Genomic DNA, 21,949 nt, shown 5'->3' with positions numbered 1-21,949 from the left:
ATTTAAATCTGAGTCAGTGAGTAATTTTTTGCATAAGGTGTGAGGTTTAGGTTGAGGTTCATTTTTCATTTTGTGTATGGATTTCTGACTGGTTCAGCACTGTTTGTTGAAAAGGCCATCCTTTCTCTGTTGAATTGTTTTTGTACCTTTGTTAAAAATCAGTTGGCTGTACTTGTGTGGTAATTCTGTTTTGTTCCAGTGATCTCGGTGTCTCTTCTTCTGTCGTTACCAACAGTCTTGATAAATGTAGGTACATAATCATAAAATCTGGGAGAGGGATTCCCAGTTTATTTTTCTTTGGGAGTGGGAGTATAGTTACTCCCACTTTAGTCTTTTTCAAAATTGTTTTTGCTCTAATGATTCCTTTGCCTTTCCATATTAATTTTTTATTTTTTTTTTAAATTTGAGGCAGAGTCTCGCTCTATCACCCAAGCTGGAGTGCAGTGGCACGATCTTGGTTCACTGAAGCTCCGCCTCCTGGGTTCAAGTGATTCTCCTGCCTTAGCCTCCTGAGTAGCTGGGATTACAAATGTGCACCACCACGCCTGGCTAATTTTTCTGTTTTTAGTAGAGATGGGGTTTCGCCAAGTTGGCCAGGCTGGTCTTGAACTCCTGACCTCAAGTGATCTGCCTGCCTAGGCCTCCCAAAATTCTGGGATTACAGGCGTGAGTCACTGCACCTGGCCTTCCATATTAATTTTAGAATAAAATTATCTAAAATAAAATTATCTACAAAAAAGTACTGGGATTTTGATAGAAATTACATTAAACCTGTATGCCTATTTGGAGAGAATTGACATGTTTACTAGTTTGAATGTTCCAATCCGTGAACATAGTTATGTCTCTCCATTTATTTAGATTTTCTTTAATTTTTTAATCAGCATTTTGTAGTTTTTAGCATAGAAGTCCTCTATGTGTTTTGTTAGATTTACACCTAAGTATTTTGTTTTTTGTTTAGCAGTTGCAAATGATACTGTATTTTAAGTTTGACTCCTCATTTTTATTCCTAGCATATACAAATAAAATTGATTTTTGTATGTTGATGTATTGGGTGACCTTGCTGAACTTACTTATTAGTTCTAGGAGTGCTTTTGTAGATTCCTTGGGATTTTCTTTGTAAACATTATTTCATCTGCAAATGTTTAATTTATTCCTGTATGCTATTTCTTTCTTTCCGTTTTTTTTTTTTTTGAGACAGTCTTACTCTGTCACTGAGGCTGGAGTGCAGTGGCGCAATCTTGGCTCACTGCAACCTCCACCTCCTGGGTTCAAGCGATTCTCCTTCCTCAGTCTCCCAAGTAGCTGGGACTATAACAGGCGCCCGCCACCACACCCAGCTAATTTTTTGTGTTTTTAGGAGAGACGGGGTTTCACCGTGTTAGCCAGGATGGTCTCGATCTCCTAACCTTGTAATCCGCCTGCCTTAGCCTCCCAAAGTGCTGGGATTACCGGCCACCACGCCCAGGGCTCCTCCTTTTTTTAACCTCACAGCATAGGCTAGGACTTCCAGCATTATGTTGCATATGAGTGGTGAGAGCAGATGTCCTTCCTTGCCTTATTCCTGGTTATAGGGGAAAGCATTCAGGCTTTAACCATTAAGTATGATGTTAGCTGTGGATTTTTTTGTAGATGCTTTTTATTATGTTGAAGAAGATTCCTTTATTTCTAGTTTTCTAAGAATTTATTATGAATGGGTGGTGAATTTTGTCAAATGCTTTTCCGCATTGATTGAAAAGGTCATGTGATTTTTCTCCCTTAGTCTGTTAATAAGGTGGATTATATTGATTGATTATTAAAATATTGGGTGAACCTTGTTGCACCTTTGAAATAAAACCCCCTTGGTACATGGTATGTAATTCTTTTTACATATTGCTGAATTCTGGTTTCTTGTATTTTATTAAGGGTTTTTGTGTCTGTGTTCATGAGGAATATTGGTTTGTAGTTTTCTTTCTTTATGTTTTTGCTGCTTTTTCCATCAGGATGAAATTGGCTACATAGAATGATTTGAGAAGTATCCTTTTCTATTCTGCTTTCTGGAAGAGATCATCTAGAAATTGAGTTAATTTTTCTTTAAATGTTAGGTAGATTTTCCCAGGAAACCCTCTGTGTTTGAATATTCTGTTGGGGGAGTTTTAGAATTATGAATTCAATTTTTAAAATATTTATAGGGCTGTTTAAATTTTCTGTTTCATATTGGCTGAATTTTGGCAGTCTGTGCCTTTCATGGAATTGGTTCTTTTTATGTCAAATTAATGTGTAAGTTGTTTGTAGTATTACCATTTCAATGGTTGCAAAGTCTATGTGGTATCCTCTGTTTCATTCCTAATGTTAGCAATTTGTGTTTTCTGTTTCTTTGTTAGCCTTGCTAGAGGTTTATTATGTTTATTGACCCTTTAAAGAACTAGCTTTTTTCCCCTATTGATTTTCTCTATTTTTATTTTCTTTAACTTCATTGATTTATGTCCTTTGTTAGTTCCTTCCTTCTGTTTGCTATGAGTTCATTTAGCTCGTTGTCTAGGTTCTTGAGGAGGGAGGTTAGATTACTGATTTGAGACATTTCCTGTTTTCTGTTGTATGCATATATTGCTGTAGATTTCTGTCAGCACTGCTTAAGTCGGATCTCACAAATTTTGATATGTTGTGTTTTCATTTTTATTCAATCAGTGTATCTTGATTTTCCTTAAGATTTCCTCTTTGTCCAGTGGATTACGTAGACTTGTTTAGTTTCTACGTGTTTGGAGATTTTTCTGTTGTCTTTCTGTTGTTGATTTCTGGTTTGATTCCATTGTTCTCAGAATACATTTTGCATAATTTCAATTATTTAAATATTTAGATTTGTTTCTTAGCCCAGGATATGGTCTCTCTTGAAATGTTCAATGGATGTTTAAAAATAATTAGTATTCTGTTGTCTTTGCTAGAGTGTTCTATAAATATTCATGATTAGATCCTATTGGTTGTTAAGTTCTCTTATATTCTTGCTAATTTACCTAGTTGTATCAATTATTGAGAAAGGGGAGTTGAGCTCTCCTATAATTGTGAGATTTATCTTTTTTTATTTCAGTTTGACAGTTTTGCTTCATATATTTTTGCAGCTCTGTTGGTTGGCACATCCACATTTAGGATTGGTAATGTCTCGGTGGCTTGACCATTTTATCATTATGTAATGCCTAATCTGTTCTTATGAATTTTATTTGTTCCCAAGTCTACTTTATCTGATACTAATATAGGTACTCTTCTTCCTATTGATTAATGTTTCCATGATACATCTCTTTCCATCCTTGTACTTTCTACCTGCCTGTATTGTTATATGTGAGGAGAGTTTCTGGAAGACAGCATTATAGCTGGGCCATGTACCCCATCCCCACCCCCACCCCGCCAATCACTGTCATTTTAGTTTCTTAGAGACAGGGTTTCTCTCTGTCTCTGACACTGGAGTACAGTGGCATGATCATAGCTCACTGTTACCTTGAACTCCTGGGCTCAAGGGATCCTCCTACCTCAGCCTCCTGAGTAGCTAGGACTACAGGTGCATGCCGCCATGCCCAGCTAATTTTTTTTCTATAATTATACTTTAAATTCTAGGGTACATGTGCACAACGTGCAAGTTTGTTACGTAGGTGTACATGTGCCATGTTGGTTTGCTGCACCCATTAACTCGTCATTTACATTAGGTATTTCTCCTAATACTATCCCTCCCCCTGCCCTCCACTCCACGACAGGACCCCATGTGTGATGTTCCCCTTCCTGTGTCCAGTGTTCTCATTGTTCATTTCCCACCTGTGAATGAGAACATGCGGTGTTTCGTTTTCTGTCCTTGGCAATAGTTTGCTCAGAATGATGGTTTCCAGTTTCATCCATGTCCCTGCAAGGACGTGAACTCATCCTTTTTTATGGCTGCATAGTATTTCATGGTGTATATGTGCCACATTTTCTTAATCCAGTCTATCATAGATGGACATTTGGGTTGGTTCCAAGTTTTTGCTATTGTGAATAGTGCTGCAACAAACATACACGTGTATGTGTCTTTATAGTAGCATAATTTATAATCCTTTGGGCATATACCTCGTAATGGGATCTTTGGGTCAAATGGTATTTCTAGTTCTAGATCCTTGAGGAATCATCATACTGTCTTCCACAATGGTTGAACTAGTTTACACTCCCACCAACAGTGTAAAGTGTTCTATTTCTCCACATCCTCTCCAGCATCTGTTGTTTCCTGACTTTTTAATGATTGCCATTCTAACTGGTGTGAGATGGTATGTCATTGTGGTTTTGATTTGCATTTCTCTGATGACCAGTGATGATGAGCATTTTTTCATGTGTCTTTTGGCTGCATAAATGTCTTCTTTTGAGAAGTGTCTGTTCATATCCTTTGCCCACTTTTTGATGGGGTTGTTTGTTTTTTTCTTAAAAATTTGTTTAAGTTCTTTGTAGATTCTGGATATTAGCCCTTCGTAGATGGATAGATTGCAAAAATTTTCTCCCATTCTGTAGGTTGCCTGTTCACTCTGATGGTAGTTTCTTTTGCTGTGCAGAAGCTCTTTAGTTTAATTAGATCTTATTTGTCTATTTTGTGTTGTTTGTTTTTGCCATTGCTTTTGATGTTTTAGTTATGAAGTCCTTGCCCATGCCTATGTCCTGAATGGTATTGCCTAGTAGGTTTTCTTCTAGGGTTTTTATGGTTTTAGGTCTAACATTTAAGTCTTTAATCCATCTTGAATTAATTTTTGTATAAGGTGTAAGGAAGAGATCCAGTTTCAGCTTTCTACATATGGCTAGCCAGTTTTCCCAGCACCGTTTATTAAATAGGGCCATTTCTTGTTTTTGTCAGGTTTGTCAAAGATCAGATGGTTGTAGATGTGTGGTGATATTTCTGAGGCCTCTGTTCTGTTCCATTGGTCTGTCTCTCTGTTTTGGTACCAGTACCATGCTGTTTTGGTTACTGTAGCCTTGTAGTATAGTTTGAAGTCAGATAGCGTGATGCCTCCAGCTTTGTTCTTTTTGCTTAGGATTGTCATGGCAACATGGGCTCTTTTTTGATTCCATATGAACTTTAAAGTAGTTTTTTCTAATTCTGTGAAGAAAATCATTGTTAGCTTGATGGGGATGGCATTGAATCTATAAATTACCTTGGGCAGTATGGCCATTTTCATGATACTGCTTCTTCCTATCCATGAGCATGGAATGTTCTTCCATTTGTTTGTGTCCTCTTTTACCCCAGAATTTCATATTCAGCCAAACTAAGCTTCATAAGTGAAGGAGAAATAAAATCCTTTACAGATAAGCAAATGCTGAGAGATTTTGTCACCACCAGTCCTGGCTTACAAGAGCTCCCGAAGGAAGCACTAAACATGGAAAGGAACAACTGGTACCTGCCACTGTAAAAACATTCCAAATTGTAAAGACCATCAGTGCTAGGAAGAAACTGCATCAACTAATGGGCAAAATAACCAGCTAACATCATAACGACAGGATCAAATTCACATATAACAATATTAACCTTAAATGTAAATTGGCTAAATGCCCCAATTAAAAGACAGACTGGCAAATTGGATAAAGAGTCAAGACCCATCAGTGTGCTGTATTCAGGAGACCCATCTCACGTGCAGAGACACACATAGGCTCAAAATGAAGGAATGGAGGAATATCTAACAAGCAAATGGAAAGCAAAAAAAAGCAGGGGTTGCAATCCCGGTCTCTGACAAAACAGACTTTAAACCAACAAAGATCAAAAGAGACAAAGACAGCCATTACATAATGGTAAAGGGATCAATTCAACAAGAAGAGCTAACTATCCTAAATATATATGCACCCAATATAGGAGCACCCAGATTCATAAAGCAAGTCCTTAGAGACCTGCAAAGAGACTTAGACTCCCACAGAATAATAATGGGAGACTTTAACACCCCACTGTCAACATTAGACAGATCAGTGAGACAGAAGGTTAGCAAGGATATCCAGGAATTGAACTCAGCTCTGCACCAAGCGGACCTAATAGACATCTACAGAACTCTCCACCCCAAATCAACAGAATATACATTCTTCTCAGCACCACATTGCACTTATTCCAAAATTGACCACATAGTTGGAAGTAAAGCACTCCTCAGCAAATGTAAAAGAACAGAAATCACAACAAACTGTCTCTCAGACCACAATGCAATCAAATTAGAACTCGGGATTAAGAAACTCACACGAAATCACACAACTGCATGGAAACTGAACAACCTGCTTCTGAATGACTACTGGGTAAATAACAAAATTAAGGTAGAAATAAAGATGTTATTTGAAACCAATGAGAACAAAGACACAACATACCAGAATCTCTGGGACACACTTAAAGCAGTGCGTAGAGGGAAATTTATAGCACTAAATGCCCACGAGAAAGCAGGAAAGATGTAAAATCGACACCCTAACATTACAATGAAAAGAACTAGAGAAGCAAGAGCAAACACATTCAAAAGCTAGCAGAACGCAAGAAATAGCTAAGATCAGAGCAGAACTGAAGGAGATAGATACACAAAAAACCCTTCAAAAAATCAATGAATCCAGGAGCTGGTTTTTTGAAAAGATCAACAAATTGATAGACCGCTAGCCAGACTAATAAAGAAGAAAAGAGGGAAGAATCGAATAGACACAATAAAAAATGATAAAGGGGATATCATCACCGATCCCACAGAAATACAAACTACCATCAGAGTATTATAAACACCTCTATGCAAATAAACTAGAAAATCTAGAAGAAATGATAAATTCCTGGACACATACACCCTCCCAAGACTAAACCAGGAATAACTTGAATCTCTGAATAGACCAATAACAGGCTCTGAAATTGAGGCAATAGTTAATAGCCTACCGACGAAAAAAAGTCCAGGACCAGATGGATTCATAGCCAAATTCTACAAGAGTTACAAAGAGGAGCTGGTACCATTCCTTCTGAAACTATTCCAATCAATAGAAAAAGAGAGAATCCTCCCTAACTCATTTTATGAGGCCAGCATCATCCTGATACCAAAGCCTGGCAGAGACACAACAAATAAAGAGAATTTTAGACCAATATCCCTGATGAACATTGATGCAAAAATCCTCAATAAAATACTGGCAAACCGAATCTAGGAGCATATCAAAAAGTTTATCCCCCAAGATTAAGTTGGCTTCATCCCTGGGATGCAAGGCTGGTTCAGCATATGCAAATCAATAAACGTAATCCATCAGCTAAACAGAACCAATGACAAAAACTACATGATTATCTCAATAGATGCAGAAAAGGCCTGTGACAAAATTCAACAGCCTTTCATGCTAAAAACTCTCAATAAACTAGGTATTGATGGAACGTATCTCAAAATAACAAGAACTATTTATGACAAACCCACAGCCAATATCATACTGAATGGGCAAAAACTGGAAGCATATCCTTTGAAAACTGGCACAAGACAGGGATGCCCTCACTCACCACTCCTATTCAACATAGTGTTGGAAGTTCTGGCCAGGGCAATCAGGCAAGAGAAAGAAATAAAGGGTATTCAATTAGGAAAAGAGGAAGTCACATGATTGTATATGTAGAAAACCCCATCATCTCAGCCCAAAATCTCCTTAAGCTGATAAGCAACTTCAGCAAAGTCCCAGGATACAAAATAAATGTGCAAAAATCACAGGCATTCCTATACACCAATAACAGACAGAGAGGCAAATCATGAGTGAACTCCCATTCACAATTTCTTCAAAGAGAATAAAATACCTAGGAATCCAACTTACAAGGGATGTGAAGGACCTCTTCAAGGAGAACTACAAACCACTGCTCAATGATGTAAAAGAGGCCTAGCTAATTTTTAAAACATTCTTTTTTGTAGAAGCAGGGCCTCCCTGTGTTTTCCAGACTGGTCTCAAACTCTTGTCCTGAAGCAATCCTGCCACCTCCCAAATTGTTGGGATTACAGTCATGAGCCACTTCACCCAGCCCAATCACTGTCTTTTAATTGTGGAATTTTACTTGCCAAGCGTCTCCTTGTCAACATAGTAAGACTTTTTTCCCCTACATTATTTTTATATTTATATAACATTGACTTTTACTTTGAGCTTTAATCTTTTGAAATGAATAATCTATGAGAGATCAGCTCCAGTTATTATCACTGATTAGAAATACTATTTTTATTATATTTTGCTTACTCATTGTTCATACTGCTTACTACTTATTGCTTACTCATATTCAAACATCCCAAATACTAGTCTTTCTTCTAGTTTAGTGTGTTTCCTTTACCTAATTGTCTTTAAGACAGAAGTATTACGTGTTTTAAAGTTTGAATCCTTAAATGCCTGAGTGTTTTAAGAGTTTTTTTTTCTCCTCCATGAATGTTAATTTTCTAGGTATATAAGTCAGTGTTTCAAAGAATTTTCTTTCACAACTTTGAAGCTACAGCTTCGTTGTCTTTAAACATCTAGTATTGCTGATATCACTGTGATTTCTGTTTTATAGGCCATCTAGTTTTTATCTCTTAGGTTAAAAATTCAGAAGCAAAGATTGGTCGCCTTTTCTATTTTGTTTTCTTAGGAATAATAACAATAATACTATTAGGTTTAATTTTGAGGATGGTTAAAATGAAGGGTATTTTTTTTTAAACTTCTTGGTTTCTCCAACACCTTAAGTTTTTTAAAAAAGGGAAGGGCCTGCCAAAGTTAAATAATTTTTCCTTCTGTTGTCATTCTACAGTGTTTTAAAATACTTGCATCAATGAGTAATATCCAACTTCCTGAGGCAGCATAATCTTCCCGCCCCTTTTGGCTACTCCAAAGTTTACATATTTTGAATTGGAATATGACTTCCTAAAAAATTTATGTATTGAATCTTCTGGATGGAGCAGTTAAAAAAAAAACCTCTTCTTCAAAGCAGTGATAACTTTAGTTTGATGATGAACTATATATATCTAACTTATACCTACAATTCTTATTCTGGTGTTTCAAAATTTATAACTGTTTTCCACCTGAGTTTTAATTGAGAAATATATAATAACTTTGCCTTTTAAACTACAGCTTATATTTTACCAACCTTTTATTTAGTGAATATTTTTCTTTTTTTTTTTTTTTTTTTTTACTTAGACTTTGTGTGGACAGTAATGACCTCACGTTTCCGATTGCCTGCTGGCAGAACCTACAATGTACGAGCATCAGAGTTGGCCCGAGACAGACAGCATACTGAAGTGGTTTGCAACATCCTTCTTCTGGATAACACTGTACAAGCTTTCAAAGTCAATGTAAGTATTTTGTATCTTTTAAAAAATAATCTCTGGCTATAAGTCTGAATTTAGACATATATGTAAGCTAGGATTATTAAATTATAGTACAGTTTGAAAAGTCTTATTCAAGTAAAAAAGTCTTTTTGGTGCAGATTGTATTAGGTGCATGCTCTCATTCAAACTGGGTCTTTTTAAAAAGTGTTGTTCACTGGACGTTGAGAAACCAACAGTGTGCATTATGATTAGTAGAGCAGATCCATAGTATGTGTGTGGTTTTCATAAGTGTGCTTGAGGGTGCCTGAAAAGAATTTGTTTTTCTAAATAATTTATACATATTCATGGTAATTTTACTTGTACTGTCTGTGAGTATAATTTTTGCCAAGCAAAAATAAATGACAGCCCTGATCTTATCTATCGTCTGAAATATTTATTTAACAAATATTTGTTCATCCTATTTGTGTCTAGCTTTGTTTGCTCATTGTTATTTGTGAGTTTTACCCATGTGGTGTGTTAACAGTAGTTAATTCATTGTTATTGCTCTGTAGTACCCTTTTGTATGAATATACTATAGTTTACTTATCCCTTCACTTACCATTTATTTGTCCAGTTTATTGTTGGTATATATTTGGATTTGTTTCCACTTTGAGCTCTTACAAATAATACTGCTGTGAACATTCTTGTACATATCTTGATACATATAAAAATGTATTTTCCCTTTTTATTTAAAAACTTTTCAACCTATATAGAAAAGGTGAAATAATATTATAATGAATACCCTTATACCCTTTACCTAAATTGACCCACTGTTAACATTTTGCACATTTGCTTTATGTTTCCTTCTCTCTACATGATTTTTTTTTCCTGAACCTTTTGAAAGTAAGTACTTTAGTATTCCGAGAGTCTCATAATTACCACATCCCTAAATTTAACTTTATGAAAATAATAATATATGCAGTCTGTATTCAAACTGAGTTCTTATTCTTCAGGATGTTTTGGTATTTCCAAATTTTTCAGGATGTTTTCTGCTGTATTACTTGGGTATTTCTATACTTTGAAATCTTTAAGTAATATAAAATATGAATCTTACACCGGGGCCAGTTGGGGGGTGAGGGGCTGGGGGAGGGATAGCATTAGGAGAAATACCCAATGTAAATGATGAGTTGATGGGTGCAGCCAACCAGCATGGCACATGTATACCTATGTATCAAACCTGCACGTTGTGCACATGTACCCTAGAACTTAAAGTATAATAATTTTAAAAAATGAATCTTTCTTATTTACCAGTTTAAGCTTAAAATGTTCTGTGTACTACTATATAGCAGGATTATGAATTTATCTCAAATTCCAAGCTATTTCACATTGAAAAAGGGGCTGCAGAGTGGTGAATATTACATCATTATCATTAAAAATACCTTCAACATTATCTAAAATACCCAACAGATTTAGTGTGCTTTTCTAAAAAGCTAAACTTTTGATTTCTTTTGTATTCTATCATCTGTTAATATATAGTTGCAATATAGGTTGCCAAACAGAGATAATATAAAATGAAGAGAATTCTACTTCGTACAAATTTCTGTTTAATAGAAACTCTCATGTATTAGACAGTTGATATAAGAAAATAAGCTTTTTTTCCTATTATTCATGTGTTAGAATTCTTTTTTGGAAAAGGCATAAACTTAATAACTTTTGTCTTAGCTTAAATTTAGTTAATATTTAGTTTTCATTTTAACTGTAGTTTTGAATGTATTTCAAAATATTGTAAAAAGGTTTGGTATGTTTCTCAGCTAGCATAATTTTCTGTTGAGCACTTTAGTTAACAGTAGTATGCTGTGTTTTTCAATGTAGTAATCAATGTGCTGTCTAGTTACTCTTTTAGAAAGACATATATATTAATGTACTTTCATATGTTTATATTTTAAAAATATATATTACATATATTTAGCTGGCAGTTTCAATAGACCTGGATATATTACCTAGAATGGTAAGTAAGCTTACCATTCTGTGGTGCTAGAAACTTTCTCTACCGTTATCTCAGGTCATCAAAAAACTTGAGGAACAATATTTATGAAAAATTGTTGGTTATGTAGTATATTTATTCCTCTGGGTATTTGAACCCAAGCCGTTCAAACCAAAAGAGTTGCTTTGTACTTTTAGGTAGATTATTTATCTTTTAATCTATGTGAATAAATCTCCAGTTATGTACTTTACAACCTGTGGAGTGGTATGTGGCAGCCTGCAAACTAATTGGGGGTTTGAGAGTTGTGGTGTTTGTTTTCTTGTGTCCACTTAGTACCATTAAGTCTCAGAAATCCTTTGTGGGCAGCTGCCAGGTTCACCAGCATTTCTCTGTTCACCAAGAAGGAGAACTACTCAGTTTCCTTTGGAGACTACCAGGCAATGATTTGTAAAGTCAACCATTGGAGCCATTGATTTTCATGAAAGATTTTTGCACCACAGGTAAAATATTCATGTTGCCAAAGCCTGCTTTGTTTCATCTGGTAGTTATCTCATCAAAGCTGTTTCTGTATTTTCTGAGGCAAATTTTTGTAATGAAGGAGTTGATGTAACTTCACTAGATCTTGCTTTTTCTCTGCTGTGGACATAGGAATGATAAGCCTATTATCATTGGGTTTGTGTTGGCTTGTGTTGTTTCAATGTCAAGTCCTATTTTCACTGTGGCTTTGGTATAACTATTTATTTACTGTAGCCAACCTATGGAGTGTATTGTCCCTCTCATGCCATAAATTCATTGTCACTAAATGAATTCATGATATGAGAATTCATCTCACTAAATATGTTTGCATTAAATACTTTAAAATGCCTAGTGTCGGTACTACATGGTTTGATGTCTTCAATCTATGAGGATTTTTACCCCTAATTTTTGACTTGACTTTTACTTTGGTGCAGCGGATTAACGTTAGCCTGTGTGATGAACAAGGAAGGGCTGGGAAGACCAGCCTATTTTAGTTACTGTGACTGCATAAGAAATTACCCTAAAACTTAGTGGCATAAAATAACCATGTATTGTCCTCAGGGATTCCGTGAGTCAGAGATTCACACACACACAAAAAAGGCTTAATTTTGCTCCATTGTGTGTCAGTCCTTGGCTGGAAGACTCAAAGGCTGGAGGCTGGAATCATTCGAAGGCTTATTCACTCACATGGCTGTTACCTGAAACCGTAGCTGAGGCTGAGGCACCTATATATGACCTCTTGATATCCTGGACTTCTTCATAGCACAGTGGCTGGTTTCTTTCTTTCTTTTTTTTTTTTGAGACGGAGTTTCGCTGTTGTTGCCCAGGCTAGAGTACAATGGCACGATCTCGGCTCACTGCAACCTCTGCCTCCCAGGTTCGAGCAATTCTCCTGCCTCAGCCTCCCTAGTAGCTGGGATTACAGGCATGTGCCACCATGCCCGGCTAATTTTGTATTTTTAGTAGAGACAGGGTTTCTCCATGTTGGTCAGGCTGGTCTTGAACTCCCGACCTCAGGTGATCCACCTGCCTCGGCCTCCCAAAGTGCTAGGATTACAGGCATGAGCCACTGTGCCCGGCCACAGTGGCTGGTTTCTAAGGGTGAGCATCTTTAGAGAGAGAGCCAGACTGTAGCCATATTGCCTTTCCAATCTGGCCTGGGAAGCCATGTAATGTTACTTTTTCCATGTTCTATTTGTCAAGGTTGTCACAGAGTTAAGTGAAAGGAAATAGACTGCATCTTGATAAAAAGTGGAGGATCATCATGTGGGATCAGAAATGTTGCCGTGGACTTACTGGGAAAATACAGTCTGCCAATATGGCATCCTGTGGAGGTGTCCATTTTGCCTCTTCCTCATCACTTGCTGTACCCATCTTCCTACTTTCATAGATACCCAGAAATTTCATCCCAGAACTGTCTCCTTTGCTTCTCAAGGGATAGCTACCATATATTTAAGGAGTCAGAGATGATGAAAGACAGGTTTAATTTTTATTATTTGCTCTTTGTGTTTGTTATTTAAATTATTTATCCAGGTGTGCTGTACTTAAAAAAAAATGTATATGTGTGTGACACACACACATCTATCTTTTAAATTTGATTTATATGTTTTATTTTATAAGTGTATGTATGTACATGTAATTGGCATATTCATTTACACAATTTTCAAAACCATATAGTTTTATAGGTCTTGAGTTTGTAGAGCCTCACTGCCAGTCTTTTTAGAGTTGAGTGAGAGGAAGGGATTGGAGAGGACTTACCTATTCACTGTGTAGATTTTTTATTATGCAGGCTCTGTCTGTACAATACAGGCAGTATAATCTGCCTGTACAATTAGTACAGTACAAATTAATCAGCTGCACATGATGCTCCTGATTCCAGAGTCCTTCTGGTTCATTTTCTTCAGAGAGTAAGTCTCCAGTTCTCATGGTGATTGGCTGTAGGGGAGGGGAAGTGAGAGAAGTCATGTAGGGGCTGTTACTTATGTAGACTCTCAACATTTTTTCAGTCCTGACCCCTGCCTTCTCTTTTTGAAAGATAATTTGTACTCCTATTTCTAGAGTTTGTGGGGTAAATGAACTTGCTCCTAGGCCTTTCTCACACTGTTAACTTTCATTTAGCTTTTTTTCTGTCACTTAAGGTGACCACTTAAGTTGCTTTTCATTTTCCAAAATTTTCTTAGGGGTAGTCTTTTCTTTCATTACTATTATACCTATGCTGTTATTTTAGTGTGCCTTGAGCAAATGTTTATGTTCAGCCTTCCTCATTTTTAACCTTGACATCTCTCAAGTTGATTGTCAACAGTGCCTGCCTTGAAGGAGAATTTATTAAATACCAAACTTTAAAAAATAAAATCAAATGTTAAAATGGAATTTGTTATCTTTAGTACAAAAAGACATGATAATTTTGTCAGCTTTTATAGTATATGAAAAGTCCAACATTATAGTGTATGATAGATTTTTAAAGCTTTTATCTATTTTGAAATCCTTTTTTTCTAGGCTATAATCATATTAAACACTAGAAAATTATTTTATCGATCAAATTTAGAGTTGAGCACAATTAAGGTGACCATATTTCTTGTTTTATTATTTCACCTTGCTGTGGTTTCATCAGGCATATAGTTCTTGGGTCTCATATTATATTTGCCATGCATAAGTCTATTACTGAAAATGATATTTACTTCTATTGAAAGATTCTTGGGCAGTTATTCAATGATGATTTTATACATCTTTATTTTGAAGACTTACTCTGTGACTATACACAAGTTGTTCTTGTCTGTGTTTCATATACTTTCTTTGTTAAGAGAGAATAATATCTACCTGACATTAGGATGCTTAGCATTAAACAAGAATGTTGGTGAAGTGCCTGTTTATGTATCTGACTAGTATTATGCATTTAGAAAGGTTGACTTTCCTCTCTTGCTTGTAATCCAATTGATCCATTCTCTTGTTCCAGAAATGTTTTCTTGGAAGCATGTTATTTTTGAAATTCCACAAAATAGCCATCTACTAATTGTTTGATGTGCATATATAACGTTTTCATCCATGTATTGGTGTACATATACTGCTTGCAAAACCCAATTTGTTTCCTGGCAGTATTCATTAAAAATATATATACACAAATTTTTAAAATGCCAGTTATTTGTAAAAAGTAAAGAGAAAACAATTGTCAAGTGTTACTTTTTTGAGAATTAGGTTTTTTTATCCTACAGAAAATTGTAGTTATTCATGTACATTATTTAATAATTATTGAATACCTAACATACATTATGGAGTATAATTCAAAAATAGTTGGCAGCCATTAAATTATGAGAGAGATGTTGGATTCTATTTAGAAAGATTTTCAGCTTGGTTTTCCTTCTCTGGAAATGACATGTAGATTTTATTGTTTTTTGTAATAGGTATAATGCACAAAACAGTGCAGTACACAGATCTTCATTATATAACTCAATGAATTATTTTATGTATACACCTGTGCAGTACCACCACATTAAGGCATTGAATATTTCTCTCAATAAAAAGGATTCCCTTGTGCTCCTCTAAGTATAGTCATGCATCACTTAACAACGGGCATACATTCTGAGAAATGTGTCATTAGGTGATTTCATCATTGTGTTGAGCATCATAGAGTGTACTCACATGTAGGTGGTATAACCTATTACACCTAGGATATATGGTATGGCCTGTTGCTCCTAGGCTACAAACCTGAATAGCGTGTTAGTGAACTGGCTATTATAACATGATGGTATTTGTATATCTAAATGTATCTAAACATAGAAAAGGTATGGTAAAAATACAGTATTAAAATCTTAGCTAGGCACAGTGGTAGGCACTTATAGTCCCAGTTACTTAGGAGGCTGTGGTGGAAGGGTTGTTTGAACCCAGGAGTTTGAGTTCAGCCTGGACAGCATAGCAAGACCTTGTCTCTGAAAAATAAATAAAAAATCAAAAATTAAAAATCTATAATCTATGGCAGTGGTCCCCAACCTTTTTGGCACCAGGAACCGGTTTCATGGAAGACAATTTTTCGTTGGACTTGGGTGTGGGGCAATGGTTTCAGGGTGATTCAAGCACATTACATTTATTGTGTATTTAATTTCTGTTATTACTACATTGTAATATATCGTGAAATAGTTATACAACTCACCATAATGTAGAGTCAGTGGGAGCCCTGAGCTTGTTTTCCTGCAACTATATGGTCCCATCTGGGGGTGATGGTAGACAGTGACACCCAAAGTGTGTTGCTTATGTCCAGTCTACTCCATAATCTCATTTTGGTTGCTGTCACTGCAGAAAACGCTGCTTCATAAAGATAGGATGTTGGAAATGGAAGCAAGCTTTTCAGTGCTGTTGTAGCAATCTCAGGATATTCCACCTTGACTTTAATCTGGAATTTACAGAGATGTGAAGTTGTCTCAAACATACTTTTATAAGGCTACCATCATTTGCAATCTCAAGCAGTTGATTCTCTTCTAGCACGGACAAAGTCGATTCACCTGGTTTATTCACAAATGGGTCACAGATCCATGTAATGCTCAAATTCTTTTGAAAGCTGAGACCTATCTCAGAAGTTGCCATAGAGCTGTGTGAACAGACCTGAGTTAAGGGAATGCATTTGTCAACTTTTGCTTTTGTTGCAATTGCTTTTGGTATCTTCGTCATGAAATCTTTGCCCGTGCCTGCGTCCTGAATGGTATTGCCTAGGTTGTCTTCCAGGGTTTTTATACTTTTAGCTTTTACATTTAAGTCTTTAATTCATCTTGAGTTAATTTTTGTATATGGCTTAAGGAAGGGGTCCAGTTTCAGCCTTATGCATATGGCTAGCCAGTTATGCCAGCACCATTTATCGAATACAGAGTCCTTTCCCCATTGCTTTTTTTTTTTTTTTTTTTTTTAAATACTTTAATTTCTGGGATACATGTGTCCAACTTTTCTCTCTGGCTGCCCTTAACATATTTCCCTTCATTTCAGCCTTGGTGAATCTGACCATTATGTGTCTTGGGGTTGCTCTTCTTGACAGTTGTAGGTGTGTGGCATTATTTCTGGGCTTTCTATTCTGTTCCATTGGTTTATATGTCTGTTTTTGTACTAGTGCCATACTGTTTTTGGTTAATGTAGCCCTGTAGTATAGTTTGAAGTCAGGTAGTGTGATGCCTCCAGATTTGTTCTTTTTGCTTAGGGTTGCCTTGGCTATTTGCGCTCTTCTTCGGCTTCATATGAATCTTAAAATAGTTTTCTCTAGTTCTTTGAAGAATGTCAATGGTAGTTTAATAGAAATAGCATTGAATCTATAAATTGCTCTGGGTAGTATGACCATGTTAACGATATTGATTCTTCCTATCCATGAGCATGGAATGTTTTTCCATTTGTTAGTGTCCTCTCTGATGTCTTTGAGCCATTGTTTGTAGTTCTCCTCGTAGAGATCTTTAACTTCCCTAGTTGTGTTCCTAGACATTTTATTCTTTTTGTGGTGGTTGTGAATGGGAGTTCATTCCCGATTTGGCTCTTGGCTTGACTCTTGTTGGTGTATAGGAATGCTTGTGATTTCTGCACATTGATTTTGTTTCCTGAGACTTTGCTGAAGTTGTTAATCAGCTTAAGAAGCTTGCGGGCTGAGACTATGGGGTTCTAGATATAGGATCATGTCTACTGCAAACAGGGTTAGTTTGACTTCCTCTCTTCCTATTTGGATACCTTTTTTTCTTTCCCTTGCCTGATTGCCCTGGTTAGAACTTCCAATACTATGTTGAATAGGAGTGGTAAGCGAGAGCCTCCTTGTCTACACATATATTTACATCACCCCAAGTCTGTTTTTATTGACTGCCTTGTCTCTTGATTGTCAGTCACTTTCCCCTGCTTTACGTAAAACATCTGCTAATTTGTCGTTGTATGTTGAACATAGTGAGTGAAATGTAGAGTAATGGACAACATACTATGGCCATGGGCCAAATCCAACCTGCTGGCTGTTATTGCATGGCCTATAGCTAAGAATGTTTTTTTACATTTTTAAAGGTTATTGTTTTTGCTATGTTGCCCAGGCTGGTCTTGAACTCCTGGCCTCAAGCAATCCTCCTACCTCAGTCTTCCAGAGTGCTGAGATTACAGCTATGAGCCACCATGCCCAGCCTCTGTTTTCAAAGAGAATGTACAACAGAGACTATGTGTCCTCAAAGCCTAAGAATATTTACTTTCTGGCCCTTTATAGGAAAGGTTTGGACCCTTTTTTGTTGGAGCTCTGGATTATTATGTCCCTCTAAATAATAGTGAATTATATTATGGCAGGCAGTTAAATAGCCAGCAGATCACTTTGATCTTATGGAGGTTAGTTTTAAGCTTTTTAAGGTAGATCTGTTTCACCTTTGTTCTTAATCCTAGGACACAGTTTGTCTAAGGTCTCAACTAGGTGACTAAGGTGTTCATCAAGATATCTCTCCTCTGAGCCTGGACCACATCTTCTCAGAACTGCAGAACCTCTGAAATCTCTGTTTAGTTAACAGCTGTTTTCTCCTAGAAATTCTAACCCTGTGTATGCACATCCTATGAAGCAAGTAAGGACCATAGGGCAATTTCATGTGTATTTTTATAGCTTTTTTCCTTTGACTTTCTCCGTTCTAATAACCTATCCCCAAAACCCTGGCACCGTAGCAACCCTAAACATTAATTTTAGTTTTCTTATCCTAGCAGGACTGCCACTGTCTGCTTGGGCTTTGTTTCTCCACAGTATGGTTTGGCAGGTGCCCCCAAGGAGAAAGCCAGCGTGAGACTTGATTCATCTGCCCTTTTCTCCCAAAGATCATAGCCCTGTGCTGGTTGGTATCCGTTGCTTGTAAATGTTACATACATGTTTTATTTGGTCTATATTTGGTCCGGTTTTTATAGATGCTTGTAACAGGAGAATATTCCAATACCAGCTACTGTATATGATCAGAACCCCAAATCCTCATTATTTTAAAGTATGAAAATGTATCTCATTATATAATCAGTGAATTTTGATTTGAAACATTTAACATGTTACTTGCTGTATTTTCTGATTCATTGTTTACTTGACCCAAATAGTTGAGCCAAATAGGACTTAGATCTTAGTTAATAATAGTAAATATATTCATCTTATAAAATCGAAATGGCCCTTGCTTTCCAAAGATGGAACCCTAAACAGCTGGGCTAATGGATTTGATATTTTAGAAGATTTCATCTGCCACATTTGAGATGCACCTTCACACAAGTTGATCTGGGCATAGCCGTTGTCAGAGAAGCTTCTATCCTTGGCTGATAAATTATTAATGCTTAATTATTTAACTTTTTTTGTTTGTTGTTTACATATCTAGCATCTTAAAAATATTTAATAAATATTTTAGCCTATACCCTTTTTTTCTCTACTGTATTCACAGTGTGTAAGGAATACTTGGCTGTTGTTTTTTTGTTTTGTTTAGAAATAGTGTCTTGCTCTATCTTCCAGGATGGAATGTGGTAGTACCACCATAGTTTAATGCAGCCTTGAACTCCTGGGCTCAAGGGAATCCTCCCACCTCAGCTTCCCAAGTAGCTGGGACTACTGGCATGTGCCACCATGACCACCTAATTTAAAAAATTTTTTAGAGACGACGTCTCACTATGTTGTTCAGGCTGGTCTCAAACTCCTGGCCTCAAGTGATCCTCCCACCTCGACCTCCCACACTGCTGGAATTATAGGCATGAGCCATGGTGCCTGGCCTATTTGGCTCTTAAATGTGCTGCCTTTTGACTTATTTCATATTCTTGAAGGGAATAATCATTTAAATATTTTTGCCATCATAGTGCTTTGTATGTCTCTCCTGAAGCTTATTTAATAGCATGTCCATCTGTGATAGATGTGATCTGTTCTTTGGGAAAGGATGTGTGACATAGCTCTGTTTTCTTCCTAGTACTTGCAAAAAGAAGCTTTCGGTATTCATTGGAATGGAGTTGGTGAGCATAGAAAGAGTTATAGTTATCACATAAGGAAGCTACATGACTCACTCTCTGCTGCCTCACTGCTTCCCCTGGGTAATTGTCTGTCCTGATTCCCATGTGGATTCAAGAATCCCCCAAGGAAGCCCTGGTGCCCAGTCTGGCTCTTTGCCCAGATGCTGGTGTTGGTGTTGATGTTGATGGATGTGCTCTGCTGATCATAATACTCTAGAGAAGAAATTGCGTCTTATCTTTGAACCCACCATTCATAATGTTTATTCCTAACTCAAATTGGATAGTTCAGTATCTGTATATCAGGAATTTGGTTTCATATTAAAGGTAATATCCATTTATTTGAGTCTTTGCCCTTATTATTTAACATTCTTTTCAATAATTAGACTTAATAATTATGCTTCCAATTGTTTAAAATAAAGCTGGACTTGCATATATATGTATACTTTACATATATATATACACAGCTTTATATACACACGTGTGTGTATGTACAGCCATACTTGCATATGTATATGTATACACATATACATGTATGCACACATGTAGCAAGATTTACTTTTGAAAATATTTATCCTGAAACTCTTTTATCCTCTTGGTAATTCAGTATTGTAGCTCTTCCTCTTAAATATTATTCCTAGTGACATTTTATGACTCTATTTTTCCATTTATCTTTTGAATTCTATCCATAATTTTTTCTTTTTTTTTTTTTTTTGAGACAAAGTCTCACTCTGTCACCAGGCTGGAGCAGTAGCGCGATCTCGGTTCACTGCAACCTCCACCTCCCGGGTTCAAGTGATTTTACTGCCTCAGCCTCCCAAGTAGCTGGGACTACAGGCGTCTGCCACCACGCCCAGCTATTTTTATATTTTTAGTAGAGACGGGGTTTCACCATGTTGGCCAGGATGGTTTGAATCTCTTGACCGCCCGGCTGGGCCTCCCAAAGTGCTGAGATTATAGGCGTGAGCCACCGCTCCTGGCCTCTGTAATTTTTAATGTATCAGTTTGGTTTCCGCAAAGAAAAGTGACAGCTGTACTATGTGAGGAATTAGTATTAGTATTATGACACATTTTTTTGAATGTGCAGACATTTCCTTTTGATGATTCATTTGATTTGTTTAGGATAAACTTCAGAGCTCGTGGTTTTGGCTTTCTTTTGCAATTATTTAATTTTTTCATGTAAAATCTGGATGTTGATAGGCACTTGATACATTAAATAGGTACTTAATTTTAGCACTAGGTTAATTTACAACTTTGGATTCACTGTATTTTTTGACATCACTTACTTTGAATCACTGTGAGATGACTTTCATTTTTCTTCATCAAGAATATCTTGTGTGGGATGTGTGCTAGTTCTTTATATCCTTCGTTTTTGAAAATGTCTAAGTTTTACCCTAGACTTAATTGATAGTTTGGGTAGAGAATTTTAGATTGGAAATAATTTCTCAGAGTTTTGAAAATATTGCCTTCTATTAATATTGCTGATGAGGAGTCTGATACTATTTCAATTCCTGATTGTTTATGTATGATGTATTGTTTGTAGACATTTAAAACATGTTTTCCTTTTCACTTTTCTTTTTGCTTAAATTTCATGTAGATTGTGCATGAAATCCACCAGCTTGCAATATGCCACTCTTTTGCTTTCCACTATGCTTGATGTCCCTAGATTTGAAGCCACTTCAGTTTATCTTAGAATAATTCAGGGGAGGTATGGGATTGAGAACTGAGGGACACAACTGTTCCCTACAGGGATCTTCAACCTTCCTTTCCCATTTTTAGCCTCATGCTTTATCTTGCTGTTTCTCACACTTATCCTCCAATGTTTGAGCCTTTCTGTATATTTGATTTGCTTCCTGTTGGTATCTTTCTCTGCAGGTATTTGGTGTTTAGCTCTGCTGTCTCTTCCACATGCTTTTTATCTTCCAAAGTGTATTAGTATCCCCCACTTTTTTTTTTTTTTTTTTTAAGATTGAGTCTCGTTCTGTTGCCCAGGCTGGAGTGCAGTGGCGTGATCTCAGCTCTCTGTAACCTCCACCTCGCGGGTTCAAGTGATTCTCCTGCCTCAGCCTCCCGAGTAGCTGGGACTACAGGCATGTGCGACCATGCCCAGCTAATTTTTATGTTTTTAGTAGAGACGGCGTTTCACTATGTTGGCCAGGTTGGTCTCGATCTCCTCACCTCGTGATCCGCCTGCCTCGGCCTCCCAAAGTTCTGGGATTTCAGGCGTGAGCCACCGCACCCGGCCTGTGTGTTAGTATCTCTTTAGCCGATGTCTTCTCTCCTTTTGTTGTTCTTGTGGTTTTTATGTTTTTAG

The 21,949-nt window shown here is 36.7% G+C and overlaps 1 protein-coding gene across 10 annotated transcripts in view; it reads left to right on the top strand.

Moving 5' to 3' along the window:
• Positions 1-21,949, top strand: part of PTPN4 (protein tyrosine phosphatase non-receptor type 4) — a 221,246-nt gene that overhangs the window by 40,926 nt on the left and 158,371 nt on the right. For all 10 annotated transcript variants that reach the window (XM_063712731.1, XM_002812411.6, XM_024243618.3 and 7 more), the window contains one exon: positions 9,091-9,245. In XM_063712731.1, the coding sequence (XP_063568801.1) occupies positions 9,108-9,245 (138 nt within the window). In that variant the 5' untranslated portion in view covers positions 9,091-9,107. The remainder of the gene's footprint in view (positions 1-9,090; positions 9,246-21,949) is intronic.

This window comes from Pongo abelii, chromosome 11 (genome assembly GCF_028885655.2).
Source record: "Pongo abelii isolate AG06213 chromosome 11, NHGRI_mPonAbe1-v2.0_pri, whole genome shotgun sequence".
Taxonomy (NCBI): domain Eukaryota; kingdom Metazoa; phylum Chordata; class Mammalia; order Primates; family Hominidae; genus Pongo; species Pongo abelii.
This window is presented reverse-complemented; position numbering and strand designations above follow the sequence as displayed.